The 17,225-nt window shown below is 39.7% G+C and overlaps 1 protein-coding gene across 1 annotated transcript in view; it reads right to left on the bottom strand.

Annotated features, from left to right (window-relative positions):
- The window catches only part of Muc19 (mucin 19, oligomeric), a 171,016-nt gene that overhangs the window by 1,439 nt on the left and 152,352 nt on the right, over positions 1-17,225 (bottom strand). The window contains exons 95-112 of the mRNA XM_076555688.1: positions 16,645-16,680; positions 16,003-16,029; positions 15,012-15,065; positions 14,815-14,868; positions 14,002-14,055; positions 12,894-12,947; positions 10,971-11,024; positions 10,819-10,872; positions 10,312-10,362; positions 8,352-8,399; positions 7,695-7,748; positions 7,481-7,528; positions 6,557-6,586; positions 4,927-4,958; positions 4,677-4,839; positions 4,331-4,368; positions 2,240-2,350; positions 500-539 (exon numbers count right to left, since the gene is read on the bottom strand). Of these exons, the coding sequence (XP_076411803.1) occupies positions 500-539; positions 2,240-2,350; positions 4,331-4,368; positions 4,677-4,839; positions 4,927-4,958; positions 6,557-6,586; positions 7,481-7,528; positions 7,695-7,748; positions 8,352-8,399; positions 10,312-10,362; positions 10,819-10,872; positions 10,971-11,024; positions 12,894-12,947; positions 14,002-14,055; positions 14,815-14,868; positions 15,012-15,065; positions 16,003-16,029; positions 16,645-16,680 (1,002 nt within the window). The remainder of the gene's footprint in view (positions 1-499; positions 540-2,239; positions 2,351-4,330; positions 4,369-4,676; positions 4,840-4,926; positions 4,959-6,556; positions 6,587-7,480; positions 7,529-7,694; positions 7,749-8,351; positions 8,400-10,311; positions 10,363-10,818; positions 10,873-10,970; positions 11,025-12,893; positions 12,948-14,001; positions 14,056-14,814; positions 14,869-15,011; positions 15,066-16,002; positions 16,030-16,644; positions 16,681-17,225) is intronic.

Here is a 17,225-nt window from a genome sequence, read left to right as displayed (position 1 = left end):
TCTGATCTTTCAGCTTTTACTCCAACCTGGCACCAGGTTCTTTTAATTAATAAGACCTTTTAAGATCTGTGTTACAGATAGCTATTGTCTTATTGTTGCTATGATTATATTAGAGGTTAAGCAGAAAGGAAGTGATAAAGTAAAGGAAAGAGAGAGGGGCCAGCAAGAGCAGAGGAGATGATGGGACATTTTCCGTTGCCTATTACATAATCTTGTGTTCTAATACCCAAATCTACAAGTCAGACCTCGGGTGTTAGGACAGAAAAGTAGTCTGGTTTCTTACATCAGAATCAAAACAAATTTTACAAGAAAAGCTACTGCTATCAATAAGTAACTGACACCCTTTGCAAGCATATCAGTTGGCAGCTTGTATTTTGACCCTGATTTCTATATTTTAACATGACTGGTAAACCTTCTATTAATGATCTGTCATTCTATCTTACCGAAATGCTACTTTTTCAACCACTTAGATATTCTCTGTATAGAGAGGTTAACTTACATGTATAGCAACATTTCTTTGAATCGTAGGTTCTCTCTCCCTGTAGGAACAAAAAAATGAAATATTTAATATTGAATGAAATATGAAAAATTTTAATATCCTAAAGTAGCAACAGGAAGGAGAAACAGAAGGAGATGAGCATGCTGATGTCATATCTAGGGTGAGGCTAGAGCAAAAAGTGTTGAACTTGGTCATAAACATGAGACTGAGGGTTTAAAACTAAGATTTTGCAAGACAGGAAGAAAAGGAAAAAGAATATGCAAATATGAAAACAAATTATGCTTCACTTACTTCAAAGGAAAACTTCTTTAACACAATACCAGATGCCATCAGAGTCTTTTGCTCAAGATACACACTTAAGCTTTGTTTCCCATTCAAACCTTCCTAACTCTTCAGATGAAGTCCAAATATGCTTTTGTAATACAGTATTAAAATTCTAAAATAATGCTTTAAACTATGTTGTAAATTACAGATTCAGAAAGAAAAGTGATAATTTAATATCCAAGCATTCATTAATATAAAAAGCCAACATAAATTGAGTATGTTGGCACAAGTTAGACCTAGTTGAGGAGAGAGGACCTCATTTAAGTCCCAACTAGATTAGCATTTTTCTTGACTAATTGTTAATACAGAAGGGCCAACTGACCATGGGCAGTGCCAACCCTGGGATGGTGGTCCTGAGCTATATAAGAAAGCAGCCTGAAAAAGCCATGGAGTGCAAGCTACTAAACAGCCCTCCTCCACTGCCTCTGCACCAGCTCCTGGAACCAGGTTCCTGCTCCAGTTCCTGTCCTGACTTCTCTAGTGACATGTCATATGAGAGTTGTAAGATGAATAAATCCCTTCCTCTCCAAGTTGCTTTTGATCATGGTATTCGTCACAGTGATAGAAACTAAAACACGGACACAGAAACGATGGTTGTGGCACAAAAACATAAACAGCACAGATACCCTGAGTTTTCATTACAGAAGATGCTTTTTAGTTTTGTTTATAAAATAGTGAAGGGGGATTTGGCTCAATAGGTTAGAGTGGTTGTTGCTTTATTTGTTGTTGTTGTTGTTGTTGTTGTTCTGAGAAAATTTAAAAATTTAATTAAAATCTAATTACATCATCAAATACTTTTTCATGCTCCCACCCCAGCTCCCTTTGGAATTCTCATATTCTTTAATTATTATTGTTACATATATGTGTATATATAATTATACGTACATATAGTCAAATTTATACCTACACAAAGAGAGAGAGAAAGGGAGAGAGAGAGACAGAGAATTTGTAGTTCTTGCAAAGAACCCGGATTTAGTTTCCAGAACCCACAACCATCCATACTCCATTTCCAGGGAATGAATATCCTCTTCTGACCTCTGAGGGTACTAGGAATGCACATAGTGCACATATACACATGCAGGTAAAAAACACTCATACACATAAGTTAAAATAATAAGTATAGAAAAAGCTAATATTTTTTTAATAACCTACTTTTGGAAGAGCACTAAATTAAGTTTTGTGGAGCTGGAAAAAATAAAAGCCTTTCTTGGTATGAGAAATATACTCAATAAAAGCTGATATTTCTAGAATCCTCTGGCTCTTGATGCATGAATTTGTAGAAAGATCCATGGAACTGACAACAGATCTATATCTCTTGGCCAAAGGCCTACTTCCCCAAAGGAGCAGAAAGATGAGAAGGGGCTGAGTTGAGCTTGAGTGGCGGGCTTGCTCGCCCGTGTTAAGACCGTGACTTACTTCTGCACACCACGTTTGTTTTGGGCAGTCCTGAACCACGGCCACCATGCCAGTGCTGTTGCAGGTGTAGGAGACACATGGGTTGCTAGGATCATCAAAGGATGCACCAATCTGCAAGGTGGTTGGGGGGAGGAAAGAAGTTATTTGCCTTGGAATATAATTTAACCTACCAGTTAAAAACTGGCAAAAAAAAAAAAAAAAAGATAAAAATTCAAATTCTAGTGTCTGTAAAGAATCATTCAGTTGTAACCAGTTAAGGAAAGATGGTTCTTTAACTTCAGTGAATAAGTTGAAATTTTCCATTGGGGACACAGAATGTATCAAGATTCCCAACCTTCAAAATAAAACTTATGATAGTCACTCTGCCATATGTTTAAGAATATTTTTCAAGCAGAATGTTTTATGGCAAGCAAGAAGTTCACCAATTGTTGTGCTTTATGTTTCAATAAAAATATGACATCTAAGTGTAGAAAATGGCTTGACATAAAAGAGGTTTATTGAATTAAGACTCATGGGTCTGCAAGGTGTCTTAGTATAAAAGCACTTTCTGTGAGCTGAGCTGATAATGAGCTGGATCCTAGGAATCCACTGTAGAGAGAATTGGTGCCTCAAAGGTACCCTTGGCCTTCACACATGCACCATGCTGCATGCACACACATTAATAGTAGATACAAGTTTAAAGGAGGACGAATAGGGCTGCAGAGATGCCTCAGTGGCTGATCATTTGCTGCTCTCTTCCAGAGGACCAGGATTAGGGTTCTCAGCACCCAAATGGTGGCTCACCATCTATACCTCAGTTCCAGGGGGTCCAGTGACATCTTCTGCCTTCTAAGGCCACCAGAAACCCATGTGGTGTACATGCATATAGGCAAACTTATGCACATTAAATATGAAACATTAAAAACATTTATACATTTATACACATAACACTACAAAAACAGTTATACACTTAAAATAAAAATTAATCTTTAAAGTAGAGCTAATGGCAATCCTCCCAAGATGCTTTACTTCTGTCTTTGTTAAAGCTCTTTGGACTATTTTGTAATTAATTTCTGTCCAAAATTCAAAGCACAGTATGAGAAACAGTGTTTAATTTAGGGCAGTGGTTCTCAGCCTTCTTAATGCTGTGACACTTTAATAGTGTTCCTCATGTGTGGCTACCCCCAAACATAAAATTATTTTTGTTCCTCCTTCATAACTGTAATTTTGCTACTGTTGTGAATTGTAATGTAAATATCTGATATGCAGGATAGATGATATATGACCCCTGTGAAAGGGTCAGTTGAAAACTATTGATTTAGGGCTTTAGGCCCTAAGATAAATTCCCTGTTAAACTGAAATGTTATGATTTCAACTCTTTTACATGCAAATTATTACAATTTCCTTTTTTGTTTCTAGCCATTAGGTTTCTAGAGTCACACCAATTTTGGAAATGGAAAGTTGAGGGGATCAGACTGAAATGTGAGCGGGATAAATGATTTGTGACGGTAAAACCCCGACATGCATCCTGTTACGTGTTTCTTAGCATGCCTCGTTTACTTTAGCTTGAGCTTTAAGTATTTATCAACACCAGTCGAGAGTGTTAACACCAGTTTGGGAATCATCTGAGGTCTGTGGTTTCACCAAGTCTTTGCTAGAAAGTTAAGCCCTGTCCCAAAGGTGAGCTCAGCAGTCCAGACCCAGGCCTGCACAAGCTGAGCCCCTGAATGGGTGGAGCCCTTGAGGTTTTTTGTTTGGTGGCTGGCAGTTTGGCCATCTGATCTTTCTGGTTGTAATTACAGCTGAACTCTGTTCATTGATTTGAATGTGGCACAGTATGTCTTCTCCATCTGGCAGGGCCCTGGGGAACATCAGTTCTGAGATGCACTAACTGGCTGGTTAGTGATTGAAAGCACCGCTTCCATTGGAAGGAGCACTGTGAGAACTGTGTTTTATGTAACTAGTGTGGACAAAGAAGAACGTATCCTTGATCTACACCAAAATGTTTTCAAAACCATTTTTTTAATGATACACTGAAAACCCCCTGGTGTGGCTTAGCATTGCATTTATTCAGATGATTATATTAATAAAATAGAGAAGAAAAAGGCTTACCTCATAATCTGTATTGTTAAATAAACAGGTTCTTGGTTCTGAAAAGTAAATGCAATATACTTCTTTAAGATTTATGAAAAAGAATTTGTAGATGGGATCATACTTATCAACCAGTTATAGTTTCCTTAAAATACTATTATTGCCTTTTAACCTATTGATGCTGTTAATACTTCTTAATTCTGGGTTTTCCTTCATCACAACAGTAAGTTTTAAGAAGTACTAATTCTGTTATATTTACCAGATCCTAATGTCATGTGTGACATATTAGCTCAAAACCACCCCTTGAATGTATAAAAAGGCAAAGAATGGACCGATTCAGTTCATATAATGTGTTCCGGATACATACCACAGTGGCCAATGTCACAGCAGGAGTCATTCGATTTGAATATCATAAGCTTCTCTCCAGTTTGGCAGGTGGGCGGAGAAGGACACTCTTTGGGTTTGCAGTCCACAGCCTGTGCGTCAGTACAGGTACACTGGTGGCAGTTAGATATCCATGTGTCTCCAGGCTGCAGATACAAACCACGTTTAGACTTTGTTCGCAAAAAGAGGCAGAAAGGAGTTTAGGTTACAGTAGACCAGAACTTTATACTTACTGATTTCTCTTCTCCCAGTGGACCATGACACACTGTTAACATCAAGTGATAAATACTAATTAGATGTTGTAAATTATGACCACTTGCTATTTATAGGTAACAAACAGGGGGCCCATATTGTCATTGACACCAGGATTTAAAAGGTCAATTTGTGAAGACATCAGGCCTGAAGGTGAATAAATGACACCCACCTGCTTCCAGCAAAGTGTTTCGTATAAGAGTACACATGGTGTGTGTGTGTGTGTGTGTGTGTGTGTGTGTACACTATCCAGCTCACTGTCTTGTAAAACTGCTTTCTATCTCTACAACTCAGTACGTATCAAGACATCGTTGGCAAATCCTAAGATCCAAATTCCCTTAACCAATCATTTGAATTCCCTGTCATAGGTGACATTAACTTTCACATTCAAGACTATGTTCTCCTTTCTTTAAATGTAACGTTCAGGCTCGTACTAGAAGCTCTTCCTACTCCTCGCATTTTGTCTCCAGTCTCTTCAGTGGAACTTGTTCTCCACAATGAACAGCACTAAGTGGAAGACTCTCTGACTTCTAACTTGTTTGAGTCCATGGACGCTTTGAAGCCATGGACACAGCTTTAGCTCTGTGAATACGCAGTATCCCAACAGATCTTCAATAATCTCTAACATAAATGCACAAGACAGACTGTGTCTTCTTGCCCCAAGCACAGTTTTCTCTTCCAGATTAAAGTACATGTTCTATTATTAAAGCATCAGACATAGGAGCCATGCACATTAATTGCAGTTTGTCATTCAAACCGGCAAGTCCCTTACTCTCGACCTCACTTTAAACCTTTCCTTTCTTTGTTCTTGGCTAATCCACCTCATCATCGTCAATCCAGCAACTCAACTGCCCAGATTCCTTTCTGATCTAATCTCTTCTCTACACCACAGCCACAGCAATTTTCCTAATGCCTAATTATCTAATTGCTTTTATTTTAAAGGTTAGTCTATTTAAAATGAATACTTTATTCTAGTTTCCAAGGTCTCCCACATTAAAGCCACCTCTTTAATCAAGTAGAACAGTTGATTGGATCTAGAATGGTCTACTTATTGCCATCAAACTCCAATCCTAAAACCTGTTTTCTCCATAGGCCATCTACTTACTTCTTAGTGTGAACTTTATCGTCTGCCTCATATGAACACCATGGTTTTTTTAATTTCTCATTTCCCCACTAAATGAGGTCAAAATTATTTTCGTTATTAAATACTCACTGCAAAATATATTACATTATCTTAAAAGTAGTAGGAACTCAATAAAGTTCTCAGAAATGATTAAACTCAGGCACAGTTACAATTTTCAACTAGAACAAAGGCCCCAACATCGTATTATGTAGTTAAATGCTCACTGTTAGGAGAGCGGTGACGTTACCTCTTATCAGAATATGTAATTTCTTGAAAGAGCTAGCAGGCAAATTGGCATGCACTACTTGGCCTCATTGGTTTGTGAATGAGAAAATAACTTATACATTATTTGGCAAGTAAAAGCCAGATTCACGCATTTAGTTTATTCTAGAACATTTCATGACCATTCATGTACTGGAGTGACTTCAGACTTGATGCACAAGAAGAACCATCACCACAGAATTCCTCTGCAGTGGGGGTGCACTCACCTGGGGCTGGTGGAAGCGTGCCTGGACACACTGTGTAAAAACAGAAAATCTGTTAGCCTCTGGAATATTGGGAATAGTGTCATGGTGTTGGGGAAAATACATTACTATATTGCTGAAATAATTGGCTCTACGGTCAGGCTTCCAGATATTCCACCTGTCCCCCTTCTGTGCTGTTAACAGCATTTGACATCCTACTATTGTAGGGTGTTTCTTTTAGACCTTCAAATTTAATGGAAGAGAAATCTGTATTAAGAGTAGAAAATAAAGACAAACTTCTCCTGAAATTTTTCTTGGAAAATAATTCTCATGAGTAGGTCAGTGAATAAAGAGTAAGAGGTGATTTCACAGGGATATAATTATAATAAGATAGTTTGGATCTTAAGAACATTTATCTTTTTTTCCAATCTCTTAAAATGCTTTTATTTTGTTTCATCCCTCCCAAACAATTTAAATAGATAATATATGCCTGGACACCTGTAAGTTTCTATACTTCACAGATAAGGGCCAGCCATATTTACAAAATTCTAAATTCTAATTCTAATTCAAAATTGCTGAAAGTCAAATTTGTACTGTTATCCCACCCTACCAAAGGAAAAGAAACACAAACTCACCCAGGACGGGCATTCTGAAAAGAAACTTTCAATTTCTACATCTTTACTTAGAAGACAGAACGGAACCCTCTCTTCTCCCACTCTTCCACCGAGCCATAATTTTTGTAGATATTTTTGGTTGATCAACAAATGAACAATAGCAATCACATCTGGGCCTATAAATCCCCTGTCCCCACTACAAAGGTTACAGCATGGCTATCACCGTTTCTTACTGAAGGTTTTGCTTTGAATGTATACTACAGACCCTAGCATGTTTTTAACTACAGGACATGCCAGTGGACCATGAAATAACTGGAGGTCTTCTCATACTGACCTGTTTCCTTTCCAGTGTCTTGACCCTCTGTTGCTTTGGTAGCAGTTTCTAGAGTAGGGAGGGTGACAGTACAATGTTTTACTCACAATAATAAGAATCCATATCATGTCTGTGTCTGTTCCTCTCAGGGATGGCAGATTCCTGGGCAAGGTGGACCCCATGTGGAAGAGATAAATTTCATAGGATTCGAGTCCCCTGGGTCTTACTATTTTACCTGGCTGGGACACGCGGGCACTGGTTGTGACGACAGCTGCTGTTGAAGTGGAGTCTGCAAAAGGAAGGAAGCAGTATAGGTTATTTTATTCCAGGACCAGCACCATCCATAATCTTCTTCTCAGGAATCTCAGACTGAGTCAGGCATGGTGGCACAGCCTGACTAGAGGTTGAAAGATTGAGATAGGCTTGTAAATCTGAGACCAGCATAGGGTACACAGTGAGACCTTCCTTCAAAACAACATAGAGCTCTCAGGCTGCATGCTACATCTTCCAAAGAGTCAGACGAAAGCCTTTTTATCCCCCCAAAGGGCTTCCAAGTTGTATCATAACAGGAAGTTCCCCTGTTCTCCTTGGTCCCCATTCTGGCCTACTTCCTTTCCAGAAACCCTCAACTCAGCTCCTTAGGACCAAAGCCACACTGATCTCTGAGGGTGGTATAGCCAACATTTATGTCTTGGTGCTCCAGTTCCAGACTGAGAAACCACAGCAGTGCTTCTCCCACTCCTAAGAACAGGATGGGTTTGAACAAATTCACATTTCTTACCATCATTAAAAGAGTCTTTGTATCCAAAGAGAAATAACCTGTTTTCTTATAAACTCTTATTCTTTTGCTGTGGCTTAATGTTTTGGGAGGAAGTGGTTTTCCTAGACTCACCTGTTTTTCTTCGTGTGCTTTGGCTGCCTGGTGCTTCTGTGGGGACTCCTAAGGGGGTAGATTTAAATTCTTTTAGTTTATTGAGACCTTAGTCATGAGAAAAAAAATCCATGATGGTGGGTGAATTAAACATCTCTATTCACCAGACCTGGAATTCTCTAGGTCTCTGGAAATTCCAGTTGAACCTGACATAACACCTAAACAGCAAAATAGTTGAGACAGTGATGCGGTGATATATTGTGTACCCTAATAAACTTGCCTGGGATCGGAGGACAGAGCCAGCCACTAGATTAGACATAGAGGACAGGCAGTGGTAGCTCACCCCTTTAATCCCAGAAATTGAGATTCCATGCCTTTGCCTGGGAAGCACACACACCTTTAATCCCAGGAAGTAATGTGGCAGGGCAGAGGAAGGTATATAAGGCATGAGGAGACAGGAACTCACTCTCTTTAGGCTGGGGATTTTGTAGAGGTAAGAACCAGTGCCTGGCTGTTCTGCTTCTCTAATCTTTTAGCTTTCACCCCAATATCTGGCTCTGGGTTTTTCTTATTAAAAGACCATCTAAGAGTCCAACAACACAGTGACAGCAATAAGATCATGTCTAAGAGACTGTGTAGAGGGAATGGCCGAAAGGAAAAGGACCACACTTAGTTCATTTTATAAAATAAAATGAAAGCACCACAGCAAAAAGGTCATGTGCATTTTGTCAAAAGAAGCACAAAACTCTGTTTCTGTCCATTTTGTTCTTATCTACTATCTACTACAGACCCCAGAGAGTCACCAACCACCCTAAAGGCTGAAAACACAAGTCACTAACTACTTGCTGTTGCAACTCCAGCGTACGCTCCAAATTTGTAGACGCTATAGTCCCTGAACAGAGGTTGGGCAAAGCTTGGGGTGTGAACATTGGAAAATATACAGCCCTGTGACTTTCCACACTATCTCTAGGTGAGTCAGCAGCCTCTGCAGTTCAGAGACAAATTTCCCCAATCATTTTCATGACTCATGAGTGCAGAAATGCCCAGGGGCTACAGTTGGACCAGTAGTTACTCCTGTGATGACTAAAATCACAGAAGGAGAGAGAAATTTATCAATCCCTCCAGCCTAAAATTAGGATTGGGGTTTAGAATAAATGTATGGGTTTCTTGAATTAACTTTCTTGCTTCTACTGACACATTATTCATGATCCCTGTTAAACCATTTTCTCTAAACATAGAAAGGGTAGTTCTCATGGAGTAATGTGTGATCATCCAGGAAATCTGAACTCAAAGAAGAGCTGGGGAAAATTCCCCAAAATTTATCATATCAGACAACTTAAAAATGAAATTAGCTGTTGGGGCCCATCTAACTGAACTCTAGCATCTGTGGTCCTACCACTTAAACAAGTTGTTGCCTCTAAACAAACAAGTAAAAGCAAAGAAGTTGTTCAGAACCACATGACTAATAAAAGTTTGCTATGTGTTTGCGGGGCCTTATAACTAGACTCCTTCCTTTACTGTTAAGTCATGGGTTTCCCTATGTTGGGACCACCAGATGCAGAGTAAAGTCATGCCAGAGACCTGTGGTGTCGGATATAAAGAGCGAAGGAAAGAGGAATGACCACAGTAAAGATCCATTATCATCCTAAGACAGTGGCTCTCAGCCTTCCTAATGCTGCAGCCTTTAACACAGTCCCTCATGTGGTGACCCCCAACCATAAAATTATGTCATTGCTGCTTCAGAACTTTAATTTTGCTACTGCTGTGAGTCATGATGTCACTATCTGATACACAGGATATCAAGATATGTGAACCCTGGTGAAAAGGTCGTCCAACCCCCCAAAGGGGTCACAACCCACAAGTGGAGAACCCCTGTCCCAAGTGAATGGCCAACAATGGCACAGTATCTGGTTTCCACCCTAGGTAAAATCTACTAATACTAAGGGAAATTTTTTTTTATTTATTTTGACCTTCTGTTTACCTGAAGTAGAACTCTCCGAGCCCGTATTTCCTCCAGCTGATGTAGTGATTTCTGAAATGGCAAATGGGAAAAGAAACCTTTCCAGATAACTGCCACTTCCACTCTAGTTTACAGAGAATCCCCTATGTGAGGACTCCTAAAATCTGCCTAAATTGATCCAAACCCTAGTCACAAGTGAAGACATCATTGACCTTAATGAAAACTCCTGAAAGACCACTTTTCTTATTACAAAGAAACAAATTATAATCATAGTTGATCATCACTCAAAAGTCACACCCAGGGCAGTGGTGGTGCACACCTTTAATCCCAGCACTTGGGAGGCAGAGCTAGGTGGATCTCTGTGAGTTTGAGGCCAGCCTGGGCTACAGAGTGAGTTCCAGGAAAGTCACAAAGCTACACAGAAAAACCATGTCTTGAAAAAACAAACAAACAAAAAACCCAAACAAACAAAAAAACAAAAACAAAAACAAAAAAAACCCAAAAAGTCACCCCCCCATTCATTCCCACCTGCATTGTTTCCTGTGACCATGGCTTCACTGACTCCCGTGGAAGCTGTGGTTTCTGAGAGGAACAGATGAAAGAGAGGGATTTAGGAAGGAGCTTGTGACATTGTCACATAGGCAGAGTCATGCAGCCTTCTTTCAGAATGGTTAACTCACCGCTGCTGGAACTTCTAGATGCCTCGGTCATACTTACAGCTGCATGGGTGGTACCTGGAACGAGAAGGCATGGAGTCAACATGAAGACTGTTTTGTGCTGATACAACTGAGGTGTACGGCATGTGCTTTCATTCAGGAACTGTGTACCGGACAGCTCTGGGAGGTGTCATGTAGAAACTGCTTTACCTCCTTAGCAGGTCTTTGAACATGTGCTTTCATCAGACTTTCTGTTCCTGGATTAAGAATTTTCTCCATATACCAACTATTTAATCAATAAATATGTATTACCCCTCTTATTCATAGGGATTATACCAAAATAAAGGAAGGCACTTCCTGAGAAGCCTCTTATAAGAAGCTTACTTAGCAAACATAACAAAAATCTTCACCCTGATGGTAGACGTACATGGGTATAATCTCTAAAGAAAAAAAGCCCTTAATTTTCTCTATTCAGTAATAAACTTATGTCTCTGGCTTTGCGGTTTTAAGACAATTGAGATATTCCTATAGAAAATATTGTTCCTGTGGTAAATTTACAGAAGACATCTGCTATCATAGTTATTTTGGCCGGGTTTAGTCATAGGGAAGTAGATTTTGGCAGCTTCACCAATATAACTTTCAGGGAGTGTGTCCCATGATGCCCTATTGATAGGTCAATAAGGCATAAGCATAAGGAATGCCAGTGTATTTGAATGGCACTCACTGGCACCAATGGTGAACATCGGACACAACTTTTTCCTAATATTTTGACAAATATCAGAAATGGAAAGGTTTTGGGGGGGATTTCAAGTAGTTAAGAGAAAGTGCCCCTGATGCCTATGATTACCTCTACTTTTACTGTCCCACTTTCTCCCTAAGTGGTGGTGGCTTCTGAGAGGGGTGAAATCAAGACAGGTGGCTGGGAAAGCTACAGTTCTCCTGTGCAGGGGGCAATGGAGCAGGAATCACCTCATAGATAGAGTCATTGAAGATTCCATGGCTGCTTACTAGCTTACTTAGGTGGGAACTTCCAGGTCCAATTCCAATGCTAGCTCACAAACAAAGGACCTCAAATCATCACACTGACTCATGTTAGTCTCCTAAAGACCTGCCTGGAGAAGAACCCAAGTGTATGTTTCTCAGAGGCCCCCTCACAGCTTCCTGGTCAGCTGAGAGGATATGTATGCCCTATGACCCACATCAACAAAATGATCAAAATAGTATTGTTCCCCCCATCTGAAGCCCTCCCCTGAAATTCTATCTATAATGGGATGAGGAGTAAGCTGGGTTTCTCCCAGGTCACAATTCCAGTTGCTTGGCTTATTGAGGCTACAGTGGTATCTATCATGTGATAAAACAACAACAACAACAAAAAAACAAAAGCAAAAAAAACCAGAAAAAAACACTTGACTTTGCCGAGAATATGAGCCAAGACTTAATATCATTAGTGTTCTTTGTTAAAAGGAAAAAAAAAAACATGGCACATGGCTATAATCTCAGCATTCTGGAGGCAGAAACTCAGGCAGATGGCTCTCTATGAGTTCTAATACAGACTGGTCTACATAGTTCTCGGCTAGCCAGGACTGCACAGTGAGATTCAGTCTCAAAACAAACAAACAAAATAAAACAAATAAACTCCAAAGCTTTTTTATAGGATAGGATGCCTTCCAGAATTCATACTGCTTCTTCTTCCTGTAACACTTCAGTGGTGTGTGTGTGATGTCAGAAGCCATTCTCGAACCGACTGGACAGACAACCAACCTTTAGGAAGTTATGGCTATAAGACCAGTTGCTGATAATGAGAGGGCTTTTCCAGAATACACTCAGTTGAAAGAAAATATCCAAAGTACTACATAGCACACAGCAGGAAAACATACCTCCTACCAGGCAGGCCCAGCAGTCACAAGGGAAAGCCCACACCCAACTATGGGAGCTGCCAGGTCTCACCTGCTGTGGCTCTGCTTCCCTGGGTCTCATTATTCTCTGTTAGAGTTGTAGCCTCTGCAGGAGGAAAACAAATAATGTGAGGTTCAAGGATTTGGTGGAGGAAGTGAAGAATTGTGTTGATGTGTCATTGGAGTTGACAGTCTAAATATATTATGATCTTAAATAACTATCAACTCTTTGCTTATAACATATTTGTGTGCAAATTTATAGGCCTAATGGTTGCTTCCCTGGGCAGTTGACAGAACATAAGCTTCTCAACAATATTGGAAAAGCTATGTGGATCTGATTCATCAGAAGACCTGATGGTTCACTCCTTCCCGTCAGTCACAGAGGTTCCCTCTCCACAGAGCCCACTGAAGGTAAGGGAGCTGCTTTCTCCCTCACATGATAAAGCAAGGATGCCTGCTATGACAAAGGTTTCTAAAGAAGAAAAGGATCCTCTTTCTGAATTGTAGGGATCAATTGCTTAAATGTTTTGACTTCAGCTGTTTAAAATAGAGTTCCTTTATTCTAAAACTCTCAAATGGTATTTAATCCATCTTGCCCAACTTCAAACTCTGTGAGCTGCAGCTCCTCCAGGTGAAACCACCGTGATACCTCTTAGATAAGGAGAAGACTGAAAAATGACACATTACTCCATCTCCCTAATATTTTTGAGCATCTCCTTTGTGCAATTCTGTGGTTCATCCTTGGGCTGTACTAGTGAACAAAATACCCAAGATCTTGCTCCTGGAATAGCCCTTATTCCAGCATCTGGTAACCAGAAGAGGATAAAAAACACACAAAAAACTAGGATATTCACCGTTAGCAAGCACTTTTTGAGAAAAACAAGTAAATTATGTGTAATAATTATGGTCCTGATGTGAAGACACTGGCCAATAGTGTGGTGCTCTTGACTGTGTACATCTCAGCCCCTACAAATCCATGGTGGGCATGAAATTCCTAGGCAAGCCTGCAGGTTGTATCCCCAGGAACAATACCATCTCTTTTCTCAGCCTAACTCCTCACTCATGTTTACTATAGCCATCTAAAGAGAGACTTGATAAAACAAAAAACAAAAAACAAAAAACAAAAAAAACCCTCACAACTTCACAGAATAATGGCTTACCTGTTCGAACATCTGCACGGGTAGTTTCACTGCCTCCTGTGGAAGTTGTGGACTCTGAAAGAGAAAACAAAGAAAGGAGTAAAGACTGTGGTCTAGAAAAGTATACACGGTACTGCTATGAAAATTAAATGTCCACATCTGAGGTGTATTTTCATCACTACCTGTATGAGATCTCACTGATTCTTTAGTTTCCCCAGAGACTGCAACAGTGGTACCTAAAACAAGAACACCACTGTGCTCACGAGTTCACTTATATGCCTAGCAGTTGAGTCAGATAGGGATCAGAGCTCTACAAAGCCATTGCTGAAAGCTGCCAGGGCAGAAACCATCCCCCACAATGATCCTGCATCAAGTCTACTGACACACTTCTCCACCATAATTCCTCTTGCTCTGAATGTGGGTAGGAAATGTCCTCCCATATCATTTATTGGTCATTAGTTTAGATTCAGGATCCACTAACACAGTGGTTCCCAACCTTCCTAATGCTGTGACCCTTTAATACAGTTCCTCATGTTGTGACAACCCCAACCATAAAATTATTCTCAGTGCTACTTCATAACTCTAATTTTTCTACTGTTATGAATCATAATGTAAACACTTTTGGAGATGGAGGTTTGTCAAAGGGGTTGAAACCCACAGGTTAAGAACCACAGACAGAAGTCCTTATTGAACCTGGGGAGATAAAGGAGGCAATATAATTTTTTTTTGGCTTTTTCCCCATCATTTTCTTATCAATAAAGCTTATTGAGTAGCTATTTTCAGAAGATTTGAAGGAGCTACCAGGAGGGAGGGCACAAGCCTCTCAGTGCTCACCCGTGACTGCTTCACTTGTTACTGTTTCGTTTACTCGTAGGGAAGTCGTGGCCTCTGAGGGAACGAGAGAAGAAAGAGATTGTTGGCAAATATTTCAGGATGACGTAAAACACACTGGGATCCCCTTTCAATGAATCAGAGGAGGCACTCAGTGATGAAAGGGCACATAGAACCCGCACATTGCATCACTAACTCACCTGTGTTGGAACTGTGTGGAGCAACGGTTGTGGAAGGGATAAGACCCGTGGTGGCTGAAACACAGAAGGGACTGGAATCACCACGGTGGCTTTTGTTTGGTCTCTCCAAGACTTACTCTTTGGAAGTCTACAGATTCTTATTTAGTGTCCCTTCTCTGGCACCACTACGATGCTGAGAATACTCCACTAATAAATGTTTCTAAGGTTAATTTATGCTATCTCTACTTTTCAGGCTACAGATCTCATGAATATCTTAATGTAGCTTTTATGTATAGGAAAAATGCTGCAGAACAGTTAGATCATCTATCCTATTTTAATAGAGACTCTTGGTAGATTCTTGTAAAAAATTGAATGTCAAAATTTTTTTTCCTAAGACACAGAGTCTCTGAGTAAGTACAATATGCTTCTGGAAAGCCCACGTCCTGATAAATCATTCGAATGGTCCAGATAAGTCATAGGAATGGCAGCCAGCTCTCAAGCTTACACCCACACCCTAGGTTGCTCTTCCCCACCTGCCATGAATTTAGTTCCAGTGCTGCCCCTGATTTCTGTGAAAGCTATAGCTCTTAAGACAATAGAAAGAACAGAGGCATGAACTCTGGGGTATTTCAGGAAAGGAAAATCATACTGGTACGCCATTTCAGCAGTGCTGTTGTATGAAAGTCATCGTGTCTAGTCTGGTGGTGGTGCTGGTCCTCTTATACTTGAGAACCATAGCTTTGCTTTGCTTTTTATAAGAAAGATGTTTTGTGTTACTTATGTCTGTTTGCTTGTACAGAGCCAGCTCTATAAAGTCTGGAGGAAATCAACACACTGTTATTACAATTTGGGAAGGCACAAGAAGAGAGGAGGCCAAAGCACAGTCATCAAAATCTAACTTGAAGTCCATGACCAGAAACATTTCATTCTGATAGAGACATCTCTTGCAACGTTTCCTAGTTAAGACAACATTTTTTTTTAAATGTAAATTTATAATCTCATCTTGTCTTACCTGTTACTTCAGGCTGTTTTGGTGGCACTAAAATAAAAAAGGAAATATTTTTAAGTGTACAACTTAATCCCTAAAATTTTATTTATGTATTGGATTATAAATTTTGGAAGGCAGTCACATTCTTTGAGATTCTCTCCTTCCCCGTGTGTGTGTGTGTGTGTGTGTGTGTGTGTGTGTGTGTGTGTGTGTGTGGTGTGTGTGTGTATGTATATATATATGTATATATGTGTGTGAGTGTGTGAATGTGTATGTGTATATGTGTGTATGAATGTGTCTGTGTATGTGTATCTGTGTGTGTGCGTGTATATATGTGTCTGTGTGTGTATGTTTGTGTATGTGTACATGTATTTATGTGTGTGAGTGTGTGTGTGTGCATATGACTTGTATACATGTCAAGCACTCTCACTGAATCTGAACCCCAAACTTCTCTTTACTTGATATTTTGAGACATGTTTTCATTAAGCCACCTGACCAGATCTTGACCTTGGGATCCTCCTGCCTCAGCATCCCAGTTAACTGAGATGACAAGCTTTTGCCACCTCCCCCAACCCCCATTCCAGCTAATATTTTGAACTTTCAAATGGAAAAAACCAAAAGGTTTGCTGATATACATTATACAGCCACATATTTTGTGCAACTTACCTTCAATTAATATGTCTGGAATTTTGTTAAATGGGTCTAGGAAAGGAAATAAAAGAAGGAAGGGATTATTTGGGAGGTATGTTGTAACACACTCCTTTAGGAAGTCATCTAAGTTACAAGTCATCAAACTAAAAGCAAGCTGTTGCCTTTCTCCCAGGTAAATGTCTGCACACCTCGAGTTCCTCCTTGACTCTAATTAATTATTGTCTTAAAAATGGAAGACACATTTAAAAAACAATAGACCCCACCAGTTTCTTGCAGCCTTTGCATTACTTTATAATGGTGATGTTCTACATTTAAAATAAACCATCTAATATTTTTGTTTGAGTTACCATAGGTTTAATGAAGAATATATAAATTTATTGGAGTTTGAGTTAAGTACTCAATTTTTTCCTAACTCCCACTTATAAATCCTTGCCAGAGAAGAATGAGCAATATAGTCCTTAAGTCTACATATTTATTCATAAATTATATTCCTTTAGTCTATTCGTGTGTGTGTGTGTGTGTGTGTGTGTGTGTGTGTGTGTGTGTGTGTGGTTTTTTGAGGCAGAGTTTCTCTGTGCAACAACCTTGGCTGTCCT

The sequence above is a fragment of the Peromyscus maniculatus genome, chromosome 20, assembly GCF_049852395.1.
Source record: "Peromyscus maniculatus bairdii isolate BWxNUB_F1_BW_parent chromosome 20, HU_Pman_BW_mat_3.1, whole genome shotgun sequence".
In the NCBI taxonomy this organism is placed as follows: domain Eukaryota; kingdom Metazoa; phylum Chordata; class Mammalia; order Rodentia; family Cricetidae; genus Peromyscus; species Peromyscus maniculatus.
Note: the sequence above shows the minus strand (reverse complement) of the source record. Positions and strands in the feature narration are given on the sequence as shown.